General features: G+C 36.2%; 1 protein-coding gene across 3 annotated transcripts; it reads right to left on the bottom strand.

Annotated features, from left to right (window-relative positions):
• Positions 1-38: 38 nt before the first annotated feature.
• zgc:174164 (ZnMc_adamalysin_II_like and ADAM_CR domain-containing protein) lies at positions 39-21367 on the bottom strand. 3 transcript variants are annotated; one of them, XM_012865409.3, is made up of 22 exons: positions 21106-21367; positions 20749-20858; positions 20600-20673; positions 15808-15886; positions 15644-15720; positions 13661-13853; positions 13505-13567; positions 11757-11828; positions 11424-11593; positions 11198-11288; positions 8652-8782; positions 8305-8476; positions 5559-5648; positions 5265-5460; positions 4927-5035; positions 4250-4430; positions 4050-4136; positions 3855-3960; positions 1205-1334; positions 1010-1109; positions 796-833; positions 39-445 (listed from the first exon to the last, which is right to left on the bottom strand). In XM_012865409.3, exons 1-22 carry the CDS (start codon positions 21170-21172, stop codon positions 343-345), a joined length of 2439 nt encoding a protein of 812 aa, XP_012720863.2. In that variant the 5' UTR covers positions 21173-21367; the 3' UTR covers positions 39-342. The 3 variants fall into 3 exon arrangements, with proteins under 3 accessions (XP_012720863.2, XP_012720862.2, XP_012720861.2); XM_012865408.3 differs by having other exon boundaries at positions 39-451; positions 20749-20855; XM_012865407.3 differs by having other exon boundaries at positions 39-451; positions 21106-21366.
• Positions 21368-23211: the final 1844 nt, after the last annotated feature.

Below are 23211 nucleotides of genomic sequence, written 5' to 3'. Positions count from 1 at the left end.
AAAAAAAGAATCCTATGCAAACTGTACAAGCAGACAAATTTAACAATATACTTTTTATTACAATTTTCAGGACAATATTACAACATATCTCAAAATTTACAACCTTTTTAAAATCTTTTTGAAAAAAAATCCATAAAATTCAATTATTTTGCATGTTTTCTTTACAGCACATGAAGCATAAGTAGTAAGGACCACTTAAAACCCACAGTCATATTTACCCTTTCCATCCAACACCACGAACGCAGTACCACAGTCTGTGTTAAGGTGCTTATGAGTTACACACAGTGTCTTATATAGTAGCAAGTTGTCCTAATGGTTAAAAATCCCAACATAAAACAAGCATCAAGTTGGGATTGGTCTTGGCATTCCAGGGCCTTGAACTGGAGGTGAAGGCCGTGCAGGGGCGCGGTTTGTATCTTGGTTCCAGTAATCCAGCTCTCCATATCTGTAACTGACCAGATATATTTGGGTTCAGTTATAGGTGGTGCAGTGAAGGCGTTATAGAAAACTTTACTTATCAATTGGAATTACAAACTGATTTTGATTGCATTGCATTATAACTAGGAGTAAGTTGGAATGTATTGCAATTATTCTGAATCTGTCTATATGATTGCACTGATTCAATTATATTTCTTAGTCATTCTGACTTGTAAAGTCCCTTGAAATGGTATGTGTTGTTAATTATAAACATGTAAATACATTTGATCAAACATAATTGACTTAATACACAATTTACAAAAATACAGATTTGGAGAAATTGAATAGGAAAAAAATATAACAAAATAAAATACGCACCCTGAAGCTGGAGCAGAGGTCCCTGATGGAGCTGGAGGCTGGAGTGAAAGAGGGGGAAAAAATAACCAGTTAGATATTGTACTTATTCATAAAACAAAATACAACCAAACTTATAAAAATGATTAATTTAACAGCCATTATTTCTGACAATTGCCATTTTAACAAAATTCATTTTCACATTTTACAGTACGACTACTTGGAAGCCTAGATTTACCCTTGGAGGTGGAACTTGTCCTGGAGGCTGAATTGTCACATTTGTTTGAACGTTGCCGTTCGTTGGTGCATTTGCATTTCTATTTCCTGTATTGCGTGATCTTTGAATAGAAGAAGAAAACATTTCCTCAAAAACATGAAACATTTTTTAAGACGCCATATAGATGTTTTGTAAGTTTGACTTTTTTCATTTTACTTTGGATTTCTTTTCAAACAGATGTCTAGAGAATCCCTTTTGAACACGTAGAGCAGCACCAGAATGGCAGCGATGAGAAGAGGGACAATCAGCAGGAAGAAGATCAATAGGCCATTCCTGAGCGAGTAATCTGAGACAGAAGGGTTCACGTGTTAAAAAAGAACATTGGTGTATACTTAAAAGCATAAAATTATTCTACAAATGTAGGTAATTTTCTAAAGATACATCTGCTCTTTCAGGTTTTCAAACAGTTTATAACAGGACAAATTTGTTTTTAATGTTAAAACAGATCAGTTTAATGATGCAAGGAATGCAATTAGCAAAAAATATGCACCTAGTAAAGCTGATACATGGCATTAACTTCTGCTAAACTTTACTTTTAGCTGAAAAGTAAAAAGGGGAGGGGGTCAGCCAGAGTAAAATCATATTTATAGTAATCACAATAACGACATATTTAAAATATTTGCTCAACCAAAAGGTGGACATCTTTCCAGTTTTTTCTGTGGTGTCCATGAGCCCAGTATGTAATTGAGTAGTGAAAAAAAGTACCTTGGCTATTAAACTGGTATTAAACTGCCCACTGTTGCATTTTATTGATTGTACTTTATTTTTTCCAAATTCAATCCCACTTAAAATCTATTGTCTTTGATACTTTTCACAGTTATCTTATGTGGAGGTATGTGAACCACACTTCTGGGGGCACCACTCAGGGCCCCGAGAAGGCTAGCACCACCTCTGGTTTTATCGAGGCACTTGTGCAGCAGCAGGTTCCATATTCGATTAACTAATCCCAGCTGTGTCCAAAAATTAATACAACTCTAAATGAACAGAATATTTTAACTATTAAATATGGTTTATTGAACATAAGATGTCTCTCTTCAAAGACTTTGTTAGTTAATGGCTTGATTATAGATAATCAGACTGATCTATATTGTCTCGCAGAAACCTGGCTGCAGAAAGATGGTTATGTGAGTATAAATGAGTCAACCCCTTCTATTTAAACTTTAGCATTCCCAGCATTCCTGGGCGAGGAGGAAGAGTAGCAATTATCTTTCAGTCCCATTTATTGATTAGTCCCAAGCTAATGATTAGCTAAAATAAACGTTTTAAATTTCACTTTCAGTTTTCCTCATACAAGTTGCTAAACACTAAAACCACTTTCGTTTGTTGATTCATACCATCCACCAGGCTCTTACTCTCAGCTGTTAGATTAGAAACGTATCTGATGTAGTGTCAAATACTGATAAGGTCATTGTAGAAGGAGATGTTAACATTCTCTGTGACACTGAAAGTGACAGCCTAAATGTAGCCTTTGATGCTATTTTAGACTCAACTGGCTTTGCATAAAATATGCACAGACATACCCACATTTGTCTTAATGCTTTGGACCTAGTGCTGACCTATAGCATTGATTGTGAAGAAATAATGTTTCCTCCTGTTCTCTCTGATCATTTATTAACCTTACCCCAACAAAGAAAGGTTATTTTTGACTTTATTTCCTATACCTGGATCAGTACACTTTTGGCATCTTTTGAGTATAGGCTATGGTGATTGTGTTTCGTGATTGTGCACATTTTAAATACTTTTTTTATTTTGTTTAATATATTTCACTTTTCTTCCTCAACTCTTCTGATAATTAGCCCCTACATCATACTATATATGCTACATCCAGCATATATCAGAGATCTAATTGCTCCATATGTTCCTAACAGAGCTCTTCGCTCTAAGACTGCATGTTTACTGGTGGTTTGTAGAGTTTTTAAAAGTAGAATGGGAGGCAGATCATTTAGTTATCAGGATCCTCTCCTGTGGAACCAACTCTAAGTTTTAGTGTGTGAGAAAGACACCCTGTCTACTTTTGAGACTTTCCTTCGTTATTAAGGTTATTGTTAAGTGGCTTAGGTTATCCTAAGCTATCTCTATAGTTTTGCTGCAATAGGCTTATGCTGGAGGACATGGAGGACATAACCACCCTTTTCAACATTCTCCTACAACTCTCTAGTTCTCTATTGTTTACTGTTATTTCAGCTTTTAGCTTCATGTTCTTCTCATTCTGGTACATCCTCCTCCTACTCTTTATTAGGACTTTTTTTTTCTCTTTAAAGTAGCAACATCTGGTCTGGTGGTATGCTTAGGTGGTATGTTTAGCTGTGACAACGTCCTTCAGGTTTGCATCAGCTGAGCTACCACTGCCAAGAAATTGATATACCCTTTCTATACATTCTTCTGCACACTTTTTTTACTGCTGTTTTCCTGCACTGTTACATTCTTATCACTTCTGCATTCTATATTGTAATAGTATTTTATTTCAATTGCAATCTCATTACATTGTCATAAGCTGTATGCACACATTCCAAGCGACTTTTCCCTGTTAATAAAAGTTCCTCTATGAGGAAGTCAATGACTTGACAAAATCTTCCTGGATTTCCTGGGAAAGCAAAGCTTTTGACCAATTTGTCTGCATGATTCAATAAAACTGACTTTGCAAAGTGCCTTGACGTGTTTTGAATTGCCACTATATATAAAAAAAAAAAAAACGAATTGAAGTTCAGAATGAAACTGTATGCATATGACATTAGACTGATCCTACAGCAGATCGTTACTTTCCTTGTACATTAACTTGGAAAAAGTCAGAAACAATTAAATGTACCAATCATAGCAGGACCACTGTCAATGCTGCCACCTCTCCCTGATTTGTCGCAGTTGGGTGGAGCCCAACCGTTGTTACAGTGGCAGTGTCCCTGATCATTACACACCTGTAGAAATAAAAACACACAATAAAGAATCTGGCTTTTCAATATTTGCTGAAGAGTGGATTCAAAAAACAAAAGGCTTTTTTTTTTACTCCTTGTCCATTGCAGGTGGTCTTAGCATCACAGTCCAAGTTTGGCAGCAGAACCGATGCATTTACACACTTGAAATCGATGCAGGTCTAAAGCAGAAGACCAAAAATATCCAGATAACCTTAGTTGTCAATTTCACTTTTAGTGTGTAAATTATTTTACCTTAACAGAAACTATTTTTCAAAATTGGTTATAGGCTCACCTTTCCTTTGTCACAAGGACTTCCAGGGTTAACGTAAGCTGGATCAAGTACATCGGTTCCAAGGTTAAAGTCTGCATTCACACATGTGGATCCTTCAACTATTTGGATACTGATTTGGGCACCATCAGGGTGGTTATTCAAATCCACGTTTGTGCACTGCACCTTTCCACACTTGGCATTCCTAAACAAAAAAAACAAAAAAATAGAGACACTTAGTAAAGTTACTGCCAAGAAAAACAAGTGTTTAAAATCAAGCAGATGCCTCTGTATAAAATAAAAAAATAAAAACTGTACAAAATTACTGACACCCTCCACAAGGAGGTTTAGCCTCTATATGGTCATTGCTAAAGGAACTGGCTTTTTAGAATCCTTTATCCAAGCATAATAATGGTATGTTAAGGGGTGGGAAAAACTGCACAAAAGTTGCACAAGCAACAGATACAGCTGTGGCTTAGAGAGTATTGTAAAGCAAAGTATATTCAAGAGTTTGTGGGAGATTCACAAAGTATGGAGTGCAGATGAAACCAGGGCTTCATGAGCAAATACACAGAGAAATATCCAGAACACGGGCTTTCACAATTCTTGCGTGACACTACTCATACACCAGTAGTTCATATTTGTGATGATATTCTAATTTATTGACCTGCACCTGAAACTTATGAAGTTAAAGCACTTACTCCACAGTACACTTGATGTAATTTCCATTGCTGGTGATCCCACAGTTCCCAAACACGTTTCCCTTCGTATTTTCATATTCAAAGCAAATATCCGCTGCCTGTCTTGCACCTATTTGAATAGGAAATTGTCAAATATTACTGACAAAAGAGTTAATTGTTATTTCACAAGTGATCAATGCATTCTGCATGAGTTCTTTCAGTTACATATCTAGATGTTATGCACAGTTTTACTTAAAACAGACCTAATGCTTTAAATGACATAAGCAAAAGAGAAGAAATGCAGTACAAGTGATGACAAAAACCTAGCACATTTCTCCAAAGGTTACAACAAAACGTACCTGATCCAAACAGATATGAACACTGGTAATTATATGTCTGGCAGCGTCCTTCGTAGCAATAGGCGGCATTGTTTTGGCAAGGCAGCCCATCCATGATATAGAAGTCTTCAGGGCAGAATCCGGTTTTGCCGTCACAATACTCAGGAAGATCACAGGCGTCGGCAGACTTTCTGCAGCGCGTTCCAGCCACTTTGATCTAATGTTCACCAGAGGCATGAAAATAAAATGAATGACTTCTCTATGTTGCAAACTTGGAGTGATAAAATCCCATGTGAAGTGAAACAGCCTGCAGACCTGACAGTTGTCACAGCAATCTCCATCAGCACAATAGGAACCAGATGTCAGCTTACAGGTGGCAGCATCACAGCACTTGTTCTTACATTCCTGTATATAATAAAAACAATAAAATATACACATTCAAAAATTAAACTGAATTTACCACAACAGCCATATTTTATTCATTAAACGTGCACACACTATACCAAATAAAAGAACATCTTCAGTAAGGTTCATCCTCAGCATCAATTTATTAGAGAATCACAGAGAATTTCATTGTTAGAGATTAAGGCAGCATTAGATAACTCTAACATGACTTGATCAATTTAAGTCTTTGCCATTTTCTAAAACGTTTTGACAAATAAGCGTTTATTTACAACTCCAAATTATTGGTTTTGAACTAGATATTTAAAAAATATAAAACCTGTGACCTGAAAGACCTGCTTAACAAGAAAAAAAGAGCATTCGCAGAGGGCAATGGGGAAGGATTGGAGAATGTAAAAAGCAACTGAAAGTCAAGATTACAGAAAGCAAGGAAGTAAAATAAGAAAATACATTTCTTTATTTCCCCACAATGGTGAAGTTTCAGTGTGACAGTGGCAAAAACACAGACAGTGTTACTGAGGCTTGTAGTAGAAACAAAAGCAAGCTAATCTAATCCAAAGTTATAAAGCAACATAAAATGAACCTATCAGAAAGGCCAAAATAAAAGTAAAAATAAATAACAGTAAGTATTGGGCAATTATTCATAATATTGCATCTTCAGGTAAAAAAAAAAAAAAAAAAAAAAAATCAAGAAAATCAAAAAGCAGCCACCTATTTACACAATGATGTCAGAAAATATGCATAATACAATATGTGGCTAATATGTTTAGCCACATCTTGGAGTAGCTAAGATGTGTGCAAGTGTACCTTAGCATCTGAGACACCTATGATAAACAGATAAGAAATGCAATATTCCATTAAACAGAAGAAAATACAGCAACTGATTTATTCAACAATGTGAGAGACTATGGCATACTGGAAGGTGCTAATTTAACACACTTCAGTCATGATTACAATGTCAGATACTCCAGAAGACAAGGGTGGCTGCCTCAACAATTGACCTGATCAATTCTTATCTGACAAACAGGCCACAATGTGTGATGATAACACATTGTGTGTCTGACCAGGAAGTCCGTAACACAGGAGCACAACAGGGAACTGTACTCTCACTATTCATTTTCACTTCTTCGGACTTCTAGAACAAGTGTTCCTACAATATTTGTAGCTAAATTCTTCACATCTTCTGTAAGTCCGACCACTACAAGAGATTCTTCTTGCCCACATTCATCACCATCTATATCTCTGAATAATATTGGAGCTACTGTTTTATTTCGTTGAAGAAATCTTTAATTGAAATGAGCCATTTTACATTTCATTTTGTTTTGATTTAATGCATTGAAATCTCAGTTGTTTAATTTGTTTAATTAACATTTTATTTGCATGTCAATTTAACTTGACAAAGCAAATTTTAATACGTTTAGTCCTCACCAAAAAGTGTTTTTTTCCTGCAGTGTTTCTGGTCATACCACAAAACTACTGCCACAAGAACCACATCTGATTTCTGCTCATTCATCTGCAGCATTTTTAGCCTCAGCCTGTAAAAGTGAAACCGTCTTTTAGTTCCCCAGTAACCAGCGTATGTACAATTTGAAGGTGTGCACACTTCTCAGTTGGAAGTCCTGTTCCACAGAAAAGCCAGTGCAAAGTAATCTGTTTGTGTGTGTGTAAGGGATCCAAGCATGTTACTGTACTTACTGAAAGTAGTACGGTACTGATTTTTGTTGCTGCCAAATAATTTTTAGGTTGAAGAACAGAGGGCAGGTATGACTCCCCAAAAGTATTACAATTAATTACTTGAAAGTGCTGCCAGCGAGTTGTTGATGTTGCAGTGGTAGTAGGAAAAATCGTCTGTGAGTCCTGTGTACGCTTAAATGATGACTTTTGTAATACAGCCCATATTTTAGCACACTTTGCTGTTCCCTTGCATAGCACACTTGTTATCGTGGCACAAAAGGAAGTGGAATCAGTGTTGCCAAGTACGCTTATTATAATCGAGTTTGGTCTTGTTTGTCATTCACAAGTTGTGTTTTCTTGGAATTGTTTTTGACCGTGAAGACACTTACTTGGGCTTGGCTTTTTTTTTTTTTTTTTTAAACCAACAGAACCTTTTTTCTTTGCTATTGCACCATGCAACAAGAGCTATTAAGAGACCACCTCGTGCTGCTGCTGCATTACAGCCAGTTCGAGCTAAAATATCTGTACAACTACACTACACCTCGCATCCCCCTGAAGTTTTTCTGAATTGTTCGATTATGCTGTGTTTTTGGCCTGCTTCTCTCTCCACCCCACAGAGCCCAGTGGCTAGCTTTCAGAACGTGTATGCCTGCATGCTGCAAAAGGTCCCAAATAAAATCATTAGGCAGAGTAGTTGTGTCATGTGATTTTGATCAATTTTAACAACACATAAAAGTGTGTTCTGTGTTAAGAATTGTGCACGACCCATTGATTAAGTGACATACTTTTATATGTGAAATACTGACAATAAAACATCTACACTAAAGGAGTCACCATCTACACACATCTACAGTCTCTGGCGTGCCACTCACACAGTGTGCACTGTGTTTTGTTGCTCTCCATTTAAGCTTCTGCACATCAGGTAGCGAAGTCCAGCGGTCAAACAAAAACAAAGTACTACATCCACATTTTTAAACTTCCTTACCTCTGGTGGGCCACAGTCACACTCTTCTCCCATGTCCAGGCGGCCGTTGCCACATTCAGCGACCCCAATTACGTCTGATGGCGAGGGTTGATTTCTAAGACACACGCCTCCCCCACGGAAAATCAGTGACTCGAAATCCCGTGCGCTGCATTCGCTGAACTTTACAGAACCACTAACAAGGAACAGAAATAAACTTACTTGTTCTGTGTTTTCAGAAACAAAAATGTGTAGCAAAAGAACCACATCTTTTCTTTGAATTCTGCCCAAGGCCTTTAATTTATTTCTATGAAAGATTATACACAGATATAAACATTGGACATAGTGTTAAATAGGTGGATAATATTTACCTGGCACCTCCTGACATGATGCAGCTCCCTCCATCACAGTTGCAGCCACTGGAGTCATGATTCATGCCCAGGTTATGGCCCATCTCATGGGCCACCACAGTGGAGACAAAATTCAACTTGTCTTCGCTGAACTGTAAACATGAAGCCCGATATTTAAGAAATATCTCTCAACACAGCTTGAACTAATTACCTATTTTAAACATATTGGCATACATTCAAAAACATGTGGCTAAATTGGAGTTTTATATTCAAAAATGTAGTTTTTATTATAAAATAAAATCATGTAGTTCTTGTCTAGTTCTTAAAATTTGGTACATATGATTTAAAATTATATACGACATTAATCCTTGACCCAAACTAAGCTGAACTCTTACTCATTTTAGAATACTTAGTCCACTTTTACTGCTATAGGAATTAAGAAAAGCAACTAGATGCAAATATATATATATATATATATATATATATATATATATATATATATATATATATATATATATATATATATATATATATATATATATATATATATATATATATATATATTTCCTTTTACCAACTGTATAAAAGCCATCCGTTTGGCAGTTGTGAGGTTTAAGTGAACACATATTAAGATGCATTTATTATCACAGCATATCATTCTGGGGATGTCTATGATCCAATGTCACAGTGATATTACGTCCTCCGTTTTTCCAGTAAGAAAGATAAATTACAGGTGGAGAACATTCCAGAAGACATTCAACAACTTCCTCCTTTGTCCAGAGAACTGTTTAAACAGATTAAAATAATTGCATTCAAAACTTAATAAACATTAAATAAGGAGAATATGAAAAACAGGAACTGTGTGGACTAGTTTTTTTGTTAAAGTTCTTGACAGCACAGATAGAAAATAGCAGCTGTTAAAGTACCCACCATAACTGTGGTCTCATTTTGTAAAGACAGCAAAAGGCGTTAAAATAAATTAATGGTATGGACATTTTGTGACCACAAGACACCAGTCTTTGTTGCAAATCAGCAGCAGTGGGCTTTGAAGGTTCTCCATCTTGTTCCTATCGTCCTCACAGTGCCTGGTAACAAAGTTAATTTGGTTCCTCATTTAGCCCAGTTTTTACAGTTCCTATTGTTCAGCCAAGCAGATATTTTCTTGTAACTATTTCTTGATTTATGAAGGTCAACATACCAGTAATGTGAAGCCTTAGGTTTTGTTAAGATTTTCACCACCTAACAAATTCACTCAAATGAAATGTTAAATTTTTTCAAAAATTATCTGCGTTAGATTTAGCAACTGCTAAAAAAATTCTAATAAAGTCGAGCTTTCTCCTAATAAAAAACCTGGTAGCTCAACATAAGTATACAAACTTTAATAAGATAAATGATGACTCTTCTGAAACCTTTTCTAATAAAAGACCATATAAAAACTTAATGCACATGGCATATTACAGAGCAGAAATTTGAACTTAAAATATGCTGAACAAGGAGGGGACAGTTACTTAAATGCCTCCTCCACTGATGTGACTGACTTTTAAACAACATAGTTTGAGATCTGGACATCTTTAGTAGGCAGGCTGCCCTCCATTTTTTATCTTTTAGGTCTCAAATCAATCATTATGAATTTTTAAAAATACTTTTGAATTACTTTTATATTTTATGTTGAATTGGCTTTAACTCTTTAAATTACATAGTTAAATGTAACTTTTTTTTTTTTTTTTACTGTATCTGCTTTAAATGCAGCTTCATTTGTCCAAAACAAGTTTCCACACTGGGACAATAAAAGTATACTGAATAGAATGGTGGTGGAGGGTTTATTTGCAGTCACACATTGCCAATCATATTTTAATCTGCGATGAGATCCTTAGTAAACCACAATATTACACTCTGTAATGTGAAGCCACCTGACAGTGAGCTGAAATCTGATCACAATAAAGTTGTGAAACAGAAAGCTCCACCCAACACGGAATGGCTGAAAAATAAACTGCTGAGGCATTTCCGTGACTAATATAACGCCCTGACCTCAACTTGAGTCAAATGTTGCAATAAACTCTGAAGCAAGCAGTGCAAAAACAAATGTAAGCAGAACAGAAACCGTGTAAGGATTGGAACAAAGTTCCTTCAGAATGATGAGTTAAACTGATAGTCATTATTAGGTATTGTCAAGTTCTGCAACTAAAAGTGATTCTGGGCATGCTTAGTTTTTTTAAGGTTAGTTTCTGCATTTTGATTCCAACATTTTAAACAGAACAGTGGTGAACTTTCTTTTTTTTTCTTCTTTTTACATCAGCTGTATAAATAGACATACTTTTGCTGGAAAGGAAAGGGCCAAAAACATCTAAGGAATGTGAAAACCCAAAGAAAGAGGGCTTGTCCTGGAGTCGTAAGGCAGCATTCTTGTTGAACCCGTTTTACTGGTGTGTTACGTAGAGTCTGTGACAGCGAGCACCACCCATAGAGCCTCCCATGAATAAAACATTCGCTATCAGATTCCCTGTAAAAGCTCATGGTGTCAAAGCAGCATCATGTCAGCCACTGTTTGAGGTTAAAATAGAACGTACCACGTTAATTCCTCCAGAGCTTGCTACAGAGCAGACGGTGCCGACAAAGGCCATACCCAAAACACCCCCGCTGTATGAGTTTCCCCGGCCACTGGCAGAGAAATATATATAAAAAAAGAAGGTTCAAATCTTCTCTTACAACTTGGAACACGAACCATTACTAAAATTTATGATTGTTCTGCTAGGTAAAAAAAAAAAAAAAAGAAGAGAGATAGACATTACTTACACAATGAGCTGACCAATGTCGTGTCTGATTTTTGGTAACAGAGTATTCTTTCTCCATTGAACAAAACGTCCCAGCACCTCTCCAGCAGAGCCTTCCACACTGAAAGGATTGCTGTCCTTAAAAACTTCCAGACCCACAAGCACGACTCGGATATTCAGCGGCTTGTAGTACTACAAAAGAATACAAACATTTTGTACAGTACAACATTAATATCATTATAATTAAGCCTCTTACTTTAGTTTAAAGATTGTAGTGATACCAGAACTTGTCCGAAGCAGTTGAATAAAGAAAAAAAAATAGGACATCTAAATAAAAAACAGCAGAAAATCTCACCCCATCCAGTAGATTTGCCATTTGCACCATCTCCTCTCGGACTGCTGTATCATTTTTTTTCTTGTAAATATACTGTCAAAAAAAAAAAAGTATTTTGAAAAAACATTCAGACTAGTGTTGGATCAATGTTTTAACAACATTTACCCAAAATATTCTGCTGAGATCAAAATCTCTGACATGGAAAACCCAGACAGGATGTCATCCTGATGTAACTATAGTATCATTCACTCAGCAGATGCTGAGGTAGGTTTTTGAGAAATGCAGTCTGAATGAGTTCACTACCTCCCTCGTTATACTAAAAAACATATAAGATATTTTAAAAAAGCCAAAGAAAATGATTCTTTTAAACATATTTTTGCCCTTCCAGAAAATGCATATACCTTTATTTTAACAATGGCTTTATTCTAGGCATTCTTTCATAAAAAGGTATTTTTTGTGAAGGGCAGAACTATTCCTGTTGTCCTCTCAACAGAGACGGTTTCACTTTTACAGGCTAAAAATCCTGCAGATGAATGAGCAGAAAGCTTAAATGTTTAAGGAAAAATCAGATGTGGTTCTTGTGGCAGTAGTTTTGTGGTACGACCAGAAACACTGCAGGAAAAAACACTTTTTGGTAAGGACTAAACGTATTAAAATTTGCTTTGTCAAGTTAAATTGACATGCAAATAAAATGTTAAACATATTAAACAACTGAGATTTCAATGCATTAAATCAAAACAAAACGAAATGTAAAATGGCTCATTTTACATCATCACCTGAGCGATGAATCTCTACAACTCCTCCAGAGGTACTTAGCTGCTTTTCTAATTAATGGTTTCTAAATTAGAGTTAGTTAAAGAGGTGACAGTCAACATTCTAACAATAAAAAACACAACAATGCCTAAACCTCACTCCCTGTTGTTCATATGATGACTAATCCCTAACTACCTGTTCCTCCTCTTATCTATCTGACAAGTTCTGCAATGACTTTGCATATTTCTGTCTATGACAAAATTCAGAGAGCAAGACAAATAGTGTCTGGTTACACCTCTGGTGGCTTAATTATGTTTCCTGAGCCTTCAGAAGTATTAGCGAGATCTAGATTATTTTAAGCCACCAAATCATGCATATCTGATACAAAATGCATCACATAAAATCCACAAATGCCTTGATATGTTTCTCACAAGTTTTTTTTTTCAAAACTTTCCTCAGCTGTGTTGCCTAAAGGCTCCTCGCTTAGCCCACTTTCATTTAACATCTACATGATCCCCATAGCTCAGATTTAGCAGTTTTACATATTTTGCTGTCTGTATGCTGATACATACAACTACATATTAATTTATTTACATTTCTGTGTTACCATAGCCCCCTTCAGATAGAGTCAGTGTGTTCAAAAGATTGAAGATTGGTCAGAGTCAACCTCAAGCTCAATGCAGAAAATATCAACGTGTTTTTATTTACAAATTTGAAAACCATGGATTGCTTTTCTTCAGCTTTGCATTAATGCACTACTTGTCAACTGCGTAAAATCTCAATTAAAACCCACTCAATTTTGTGATAGTAACATAAAAGAGGTGGAAAACCTTCCAGAAAATGAATAATTGGTAATGCACTGAATATTACATTCTTTATGTCACCTTTAGATTTTTAACAGAATTTAAAATCTAATTTTGAATATATCAGTAAGTTGAGCAATGTAGAGCTGCTTAATTGAATACTTCAAAAATCGGGGTACATTTTACTGATGAAGAAAATTCATGAAAACTCACCCTGAGGTTATCGACAACCAGCACCAACTCTATATAACTGGTCTGAGGTAGATTGCGTTTTCTCTGTTGAAACAACAACAAGCTAAATTATTTAAACAGAAAGCCATCAATATTACACTTTAAACAATTTTTCTCTGGATACACAAAGATCCTAACCCTTAGGAGAGAAGTCATGGACTGGCCGGGCTCAAAGGCCTCATAGCTGGGCGTCGGCGTTGCCTCACCAATGACCCCGCAGGTGACCTGCTCAGAATGAGAGTCCTTCAGGCGGTAGAGAACATGCTCATTAGTGGTGGATCCTGGAACAGGCTCAAGTCCAAATGTCTCGTTTTCAAGGAGGATCACACCCCTGTAGAGATATAGTTCAGACAATGATACATGTTTTGAATTGGTTTCATGGAAGTGCACAGGCTCAATAACAATAAAAAAAAGTGACTTGGTAGAGATTAACTAATGAGGCGTGCTGCACAATGCATGCCACATGAATGGCATCTGGCATAAAAACTCCACCAGGTCTGGGTGCACGTAGTAATCGCTTTCTGTGGCAACCCCTGAATAAGGGAGCAGCTGATGAAGGACTCACAAACCTCCTAAAAACCTTGAGGTCATCAACAAAAATAAATCATCAAAATACCAGTGGAAAAAAGCAAAGAGCTGGTGAGCAATGATAAGAAGGATCTTATTGCTGTAATAAAATTTTTCCATAGATTTTTGTAAGAGATATAAAGGATTTTCAATGTGATATTTTTTTTTTTTTTTTAAAAAGTGAATATATACATCCTTGCAATCTAATTTTACAACAGAAACAATAAACTGCTTGTTTGGTTGATTTTATTTTTAAATCATGTTGGTAGTATTAGCAGAAACAGGGAAGCTGGTCACAAATAATGGATGTAAATACAGCGAATGAAAGGACGGCAGAGGATCACCATCCAACAAAACAATTACCCTAAAGCCACAGAGCTACAGTGGAAGTGATCAAAGCATAATCATGCATTAGAATGGTCCAGTCCAAGTCCAAATGAACCCTATTAAAACTTTGCTTCAAAGGCCTATTTTCAGATTTTCATTTGTTAAAAAAAAAAAAAGTGCTTAATTAATTAATTAATCGTATATTATTTGTCTTCCACTTCAATATTGTGCATTACTCTTTTGGTCTGTTACATAACATTCCAGAGAAAGTGCACTAAAGTTTGTTTTAGTAATGTGCAAATGATAGGCAAATTGTTTTCATAATGCTTTTAGTATATAGCCATATTTTTTCTGCAAGTTTTGATAAACTTAGTTTTGATGAAAGGTTCCCAGGCTTTCGGAAGGTCCCAACAACAACAGCACAATGTGCAGCGTGGGCTAAACACTAAGGGAGGGAACCAGTTAAACACAGCGGATAAAGCCTTCAGTCTTTAAAAATGTATGTACTGCAGATGAGAACTCTCTGAAAACTTGGGTTTTAGGAAACAGGAGTGGGAAAATGTGCAAAAACCTGACATTAGACAAGAGAATCATCATCCAGTTGTCAGCGGTCATATTCAATAAATTAGAAAATGTGTTTTCAATACAGCTCACATGTCAGAATAAAAGTAACTTTTGAAAATAAAAACCATTAGGCAGTTATTAAACACACTTGGCATCAAGCCACATTCTGTATCAAAAGTGTTTGACATGGTCTGATGTGAAATTCCAATTGCAAATGTTGCTTTTTATTAGCTGCAAGCTGAAAATCATAAATAACAGAAATATTGGCTTCAAAGCATTCTGTGTGAAATGAATAAATCTATCGATTCTTATATTGCTAGACCAAAAAAAAAAAAGAGTAAAATGTATTATTGTTAAAGACTCAAATTATATTATTTTAAAATTATTTGCGCACTGCATGACCATCATACAACAAATGAGCAAAACATATTTTTTACATTTTGGATGTATTCATTTCCTAAAGAAAAAAAAATCTAAATTTAAAATTATCATATTTTGTTTTGGTTTTAAAAAAAAGTCTTAGTTTTTTGGCCCTCAAGTTCCCTTGACTTGACAATTTTGGCCAATGTACCGAAAAGTTTGGACACTCTGTTTTAAATAATACTTTTTTGAATATAAATGTAGAGTGTTCTGTGAGCAAATGATCCACACAAAGCCAGATACCTGAGGCCAGAGCATGTGCTCAATGCTACTACTGAATTTGGATATCCTTCCACGCTTCCGTGGTAGTAGCAGTGCACCTGAAAACAGTAAAGAGAAGGCAAGTTTAATGGTTGCACGTTAGAGAAGTTCTTACAGAGGTGAATGGGGAAAATCAGGAAACTCACATGTTGTCTTGGATATGAGGTATTGTAGTTGCCATTGGCATCCCGTGAATACTGGACAAAATTTGGGTGTAAAAAGCCTCTAAATGGAAGAGGAAATTACATTAGATGTTTAATTTTAAACAATAGCAATTACAAGTGTATATTGATAACTTGGAATATGATGAGCTAATTTAATTCAGTAATTCATCTCAAAGTGTTAATCACACAAGTGTTATTTTTTGTTGGTTTTCATCATTTTTGGCTCAAAAATTAATCAAAACAAAAATGTCATTGTTATGTTTTTTTGTTAGTTTTATTTTAAAATCAGCCAATTCATGATACATGCATTGAGATGACTCATGAATTGGTGCTATATAGATAAAATTTAATTGAAAACTTGAATTGAACTAAAAGCAGAAATGTTTGTACAGTTAAGAAACAGATGCATCTAAAAATATACTGCTTGAAAAAATTAAAGGAACACTGCGAAAACACATCAAATCCCACTTTGGGGTAAAAAAATTATGTTATGGAATAGGTAATGTGTTAGGAACAAAACGGTGCCACTTCATTTGATGAAAATAGAAATTATAAACCTACAGAGGGCTTAATCTGAAGTCACACAGAAAGTAAAACTGAAAAACTCATGCAGCAGGCTAGTCCAATTTGCTTAAATGTCATTGCTGCAACTCAAAAATGGTCCTAAGTAGGTCGTTTGCTTGTGTGCATGTCTGTCAATGCTAGGGCATGCTTCTTATGAGATGACGGTGGTGTCCTTTACATTACTCTGTGCGCCTCAAGTCAGACGGTCATTCACAGCTTAGAATATTGTTTTTCTTACCACCCTCAGAAGAAAACAAAATACCTGACAGTACAGCAAGTGTTTAAACACAAAGATGGCACACAGACAGTGGCCAACATACAGTGAATAAAGCCATACACTGTATTGAGCAGTACGTTTATGTTTGCCAAAACCACTGTAAGCAATCCCTTCATGCGTGAATGCAGGACTGGAATTCACATCTCCTGTGACCTCTCTGGGACTGTGAACACCTCCCACCTGTTGAAGAAGGCCTAACAGCGACTCTTCTGACTCAGGAAACTGAAACAGACTGGACTTTTTACTCAGCTGCCCCCTAAACTTTTATAGAGCTACAACTGAAAGCATCTTGTGTCTCATCGTGACAGTGCGGTATGGGAACGCGGCAGTTTTAAAACAAAAGAAAGCACACCAGAAAACAAACCCTCTGTAGTGGCGGCCATCTTGTTTGTTTTTGTGGAGGGATTCTCTAGGCTGCACGTCATTCAACATATAAAGCCCGCCCACGCCTGTGATTGGTCGTATCGAGAAAGAGGTCTCTATGGGAGCAGTTCCAGGCTCAATTTGCTGGCAAAGTGAAAGCAAAACGTAGTCTGGCTGGCCAGGCCAGATTATGGGATGCTGCCTACAAGAGCTTGACATGGTTTATGCTACAAGAGTCCAGAAAAGGGACAGACGTATAGCCACAGCAGGTGGGGCGTATTGCTCTACCCGGGCAATGCACCATTAGTCCAACTTCCATCAGGTAAATGTTTCAGGAACATTGAATCAAAAACTAATTGAGTTTCCAAAAGCCGTGACTGTTTATTTCATCCCACTGCCCAGTTCAGAGACTGTTTACAAGCATGTGGCTGGTTTCACACGTTCTTGATCCGATTGAGAATTTACATGGTCTCTCACATGCTAACATCTGTTTGCAGACTTGTAGTCTCTCAGGGAGTGTTTGTTCGGACATCCATGCAAATTGCACATTTCTTTAACTTGAAGATTCAAATTTTTGCTAACGACTTGTACACTTTGACCTCTCTGGAAAAAAGTCTAATACATTCATGCAATTGCAAAGTATTTTTTTTTACTTGATCCTGTAAACTGACTGTTACCTGTCTGACTTGAACATTAATTAACTTGAAGATTTTCATTTTGATAATGACTTTTTCCATACTTAACTTCTCAGGGGTGTTTTGTCTGATACATTCATGCAATTGCAAAGTAATTTACTAAAGTGACTGCTATCTGTCTTTTATTTTTTTTATTGAACATTTAAATCTTATTAGATGCTAAGGACTATTTGCAGACTTTGCAGACACTTCTCAGGAAGTGTTGTCGGTGCATCCAACTGTTTGAACATTATGTGTCTCTGTGTTATATGTGAATGTGTGGATTCAGAGCCGGAGTCTCAACAAAATTACATTATGGTCGCATAACGTCAGCAAAGATTCTCGATTAATATAACTCAAACAGTTGAGGAAAATGAAAGAAGTAACATCCACAGAGGTTGTGCCAAAGCACATTTTAAGGACATCTAAAATCAGATATAGCCAGCCTACTACATGGCCCTCAAATTGTGGCTAACAGAGATCAAGTGAGGAAGAGGTGGCTACAGATGACAGTAATCTGAGGTAGCATACACTCCAGAAGACCACAACATTAACCACAGCAACTTTCTAGAGCTCATCATGCTTCTTGGGAAATATTATGTCTGTCTGAAGGAACATCTCAGAGTGCATAGAATAAAAGCAAAAAAGATGCAGGAGTCAGAGGCTATGGGTCAAGGTGCTGCTGTAAAAATTTTTGTCCAAACCCACTGTGAAAACTGTAATTTCTACAGTGCAGTGGCTAATTCATGCCAGGAAACAGATGTTTCTCCAGTATCAGAGACAAGGTGGTGTGTGAAAACGATGCAGCCTTGAAGAGGCTCTTTGGGTGATTTGGAAAACCAGACCAGACATGATATATTGACGTCTTAATGACACTTAGCATCTTTTAGTTTGAAAACATCAGTGCATGTCAAAGCTAGAGGATTCCTAGAGGCGCTGATGGGGTAGGATACAATGTCGACTGCTCAGCTTTTCCTGCACGATTTTTCAAGCCACATGCCTGCTGTCAAAATAAATACAGTCAAGTGGACTGGGTATCTTAACTACACACAGTATGGTAATAGCAACTCAGGATGCCATAAAGAACGTGGAACGTGAGATTTTAATTCAGTTAAGCAAGTTGCTGATGCCTTTGTCCAGTGGGTGAATGCACAACTCATGGTGGAGTAATATGCGATTCAGATGGAGACAGCACTTCCACAGAAAATAAAGAAGAAAAGGAAGATGATGAATGGTGAAATGGAAAGTAATCGGAGTTTCACAGATGCAAACAATGCCTTTGAAGTTGACGTCAATAACCAGATTATGGATACAATCATAGAAAACATCCACAGGCATTTTCCAAACCATGGTACGCTCTATGCCGTTATCAGAGGCATCAGTGTTATCAGATGTGCTGCCTGATTCTGCATTTCAAGAACTTAGCCAATGCTTGCTTCGTTTCAACAGCAGAGCAACAGCCATCAACTTGCAGCCTGAGTTAAGTGTCTGGCAGCTCAGTGGTCAAAATGTCGGCACTTAAAGAGTATAAAGTCAGGACAATAGAGGATGGCTGTAATGAGGACGAAAATGGCACAGACTAAATAAATCCTGTAAGGAATGCCCTATCTGTTGCAATCAAATTCCGATACGCTACCGCTTATTTAAAGATGCCTATTATCTCCTCGGTCCAGGATACCAGTTCCCTTCTTACTCTGCCTGTAACACAGGTAGCCTGTGAAAGAAGTTTCTCTGTTCTCAAACATGTAGAAAGTCATACACACACACAGTCACAAGAACACCTGGAAGCAGTCGTGCTCCTGAGCACAGAGAAAGACATGTTCCTATCCCTTGACAATGACTTGGTCATAGACAGAATTGTAGAAAAAAAAATGGCAGCCTGTGAAAATCCTTATCCTCCAGCACTGAATCTAATGCCGCATATAATTGCTGAGTTTTTTTTACCCCTAAGGTTAGTATTTAACCTTCAAGTCTTTATGGGTATTCAAGTAAGACTACTAGACTCTATCGAGTCAACATCAGTGCTGTTGCTGTAGTTTGAAGGGTATAGTATAGTAAACTATCATAAAAATGTATCATGACACCAGTGTCAGGAACTGATTATTTTTCTCGTATAGATCGTTGTGACCCCAGTTCATCCCTGCTTCCACCTGTAAAACCATTCCTGTTTTTTGAAGTCGTCACATTGTTGCTCCTTTAGAGCACCTGTTGAACAGCCGACACCGATCAACAACCCCTTCTACTTCTGAACTGACTAGATTAATACCCCAAAGGTTTTGGTCTTATATATATATATATATATATATATATATATATATATATATATATATATATATATATATATATATATATATATATATATATATATATATATTCTGTTGTAAGAGGTGCTATATAAATAAAGTTTTACTTACTTAACTGACTTTATATTGTACTCTGGTTAATAAAGTGTTCCTTAGATTTTTTTTTAAGCAGTATATTTATGTAACGTCGAGTGAAAGACAAAAAAAAACTGTGCAAACTCAGCACACCACAGCAAACTTAGCAAAGCCATGGGCCTCAATGACGCACAAATTTGATGCAGTAAGTCAAGAAAGAGGAACCGCGTCCAAGTACTACTGTACAGTACATGTACATACTTTCAGTACGCCAATATCTCTATTTCTAGAATTTGTTTTATCGTTCTTATGAAATATTTTGATCTGATAAACTAAATCTGTTTTTTTTTTAATCAGGATATCAGGAATAAACGCTTCACATAAATCTGTGTTAAATAACACTTGACTTTCACTTTCTGAATTGGGTGACTAAAATAACACGTTTGACGTCGTTTCTCACATCATTAAGGAGAAACCTTTTGTTGCCAACAATGTCAGTGATGGTAATGAGTTTGTACCTGTTCTTTTCCAGATGAAGAAAATGCTCCCTATTGTTGATCTTCAGTGTGTATGATATTTTCTCTCCGTGTGTCTAAACGTGTAAATAAAAAAGTTAAATAACTACACCAATAAATAAATAAATAACAATAATGCATCAGGTACCTACCTGGCTTGTTTGGGAGGTCTTATTAATGCTTCTTGTCCATCTGTTGTTGATCAACTGTGGTTTAACAATGGAGTACTTGGACAGTGTTGATCTAAACCCATTGAAGTCTTCTAGAGGTAGAACAAACCCATTGTAAATATTAGGAAGTACCATTTCATTGAGGCAGCCACCTTATTTGAACTCCTAAATAAAAGCAACACGGTTGAACTTGAACATACCCCGAGTCGCTGGACAGGCAATACAACCGAGAAGGTAAAATAAAAGACAACTATGAACTTATCCGTCTTAGAATACAGAAGAAAAGTCGCGTTTTTTATCGGATCGAACCATAACAACGTTTAATTTAAACTAACTCACCTTTGTTGTCTATCCCGGAAATACAGATTTGGACGATAAAAGCGATTAAGATGTGTTTTCCGAGCATTGTAATCGTGGAGAAGCGTTTATACGTCAGCTGAAGGGAGACCTGTCTCCGATAAAACAAATACTACACGTCTTCTGCCCAGGTGTGGAAATGGGCGTGGATATGGCAGGTCAGGTAACTCTGGAAAAACGGGGAAATAAATCCTCACATAGCCGTGACTTTTCCTTTTTTGTTTTAGAAAGGTAGAATGGTTTGAGGAATAAAATTTATAAATATTGTTTGGGTTTTTTTTGCCCCGTTTTAGCTACGAGGCAGGATTTTGTCTCGCGTTATTCCTTTGTCTGTTTATTACAAAAGAGTGCGCACCATTTTTCAACAGGCACAGCAATCAGTACCACGGGTGGGCGGGGTTTGCACGTTTTTTTTAAACAGCGCAGGGAACAGGCATAGACCATAGACATATATACGTAGACGCGTCATAGGGCGCAGGTTCGCACGTCAACGTCACCGCCATATTGTATGTGGCAGAAAAAAGTTGAGTTCTGTTATTGTGAACGTGGATCAGAGAAGATGCCTCATTCCTGTGCTGCAATAAATACACACACACACACACACACACACACACACACACACACACACACACACATATATATATATATATATATATATATATATATATATATATATATATATATATATATATATATATATATATATATATATGTGTGTGTGTGTGTGTGTGTGTGTGTGTGTGTGTGTGTGTGTGTGTGTGTGTGTGTGTGTGTGTGTGTGCGTGTGTGTGAATGTGTTATGAATATGATCAATTTGTTAAATCTAAACATTGTGGTCTTCATTATTTCATAAAACCGTGTCACATGTGAACCTTTAGGAACAGACTTTTTGGGTGAGTATTAAAGAGGTAAAAATAATAATATGAGGAAAAAAAAGTCCTAGGTCAAGAAAGTAAAAATAAACAAACAAACACAAAAGTGATAATGTTATGATAAAAACATCATATTATGAGAATTAAGGGGGAACATTTCCAGAATAATCACAGTTTGCAGAATTATTTCACTCCTGGAGTAATAGGGCCAGGTTAGATTATTTTAAATATTTTTATTCTTTAGGAGAATAAATTCAGGAGAATGAAGCTAAAGGGATACGAAAATAAACTTGTAATATTACAAAAAAAAATACTACGAATACAAAGTATATTCAGAGATTAAAGTCCCTCTGATACTGTTTAAGTGACTGAGTAACTGCAGATTTGCCACATTTAAGATGGCGGACGCTCTGACGCATCGCAGCATAGGCAGAACCCGCCCAATGACGCGTCTACTCTTATATTATGTCTATGGCATAGACCACTGGCATAGACATTATTATATACGTAGACGCGTCATTGGGCGGGTTCTGCCTATGCTGAGATGCGTCAGAGCGTCCGCCATCTTAAATGTGGCAAATCTGCAGTTACTCAGTCACTTAAACAGTATCAAAGGGACTTTAATCTCTAAATATACTTTGTATTCGTAGTATTTTTGTTTTTGTAATATTACACGTTTATTTTCGTATCCCTTTAGCTTCATTCTCCTGAATTTATTCCCCTAAAGAATAAAAATATTAAAAATAATCTAACCTGGCCCTATTACTCCAGGAGTAAAACAATTCTGCAAACTGCGACTATTCTGGAAATATTCCCTCTTAATTCTCATAATATGACGTTTTTCTCATAACATTATCACTTTTGTGTTAGTTTGTTTTAGGGTTTTTTTTTTTTTTTTTTACTTTATTGACCTAGGACTTTTTTTCTCCATATTATTAATTTTACCTCTTTAATACTCCCCCAAAAAGTCTGTTCCTAAAGGTTCACATGTGACAAGGTTTTATGAAATAATGAAGACCACAATGTTTAGATTTAACAATTTAACAAATTGATCCTTATATTTTTGATCCTTATATTTAACAAATTGATCCTTATATTCATAACACATACACACACAAATATGTATGTATATATATATATATATATATATATATATATATATATATATATATATATATATATATATATATATATATATATATATATATATATATAT

The sequence above is a fragment of the Fundulus heteroclitus genome, chromosome 10 (assembly GCF_011125445.2).
Source record: "Fundulus heteroclitus isolate FHET01 chromosome 10, MU-UCD_Fhet_4.1, whole genome shotgun sequence".
Lineage (NCBI taxonomy): Eukaryota > Metazoa > Chordata > Actinopteri > Cyprinodontiformes > Fundulidae > Fundulus > Fundulus heteroclitus.
This window is presented reverse-complemented; position numbering and strand designations above follow the sequence as displayed.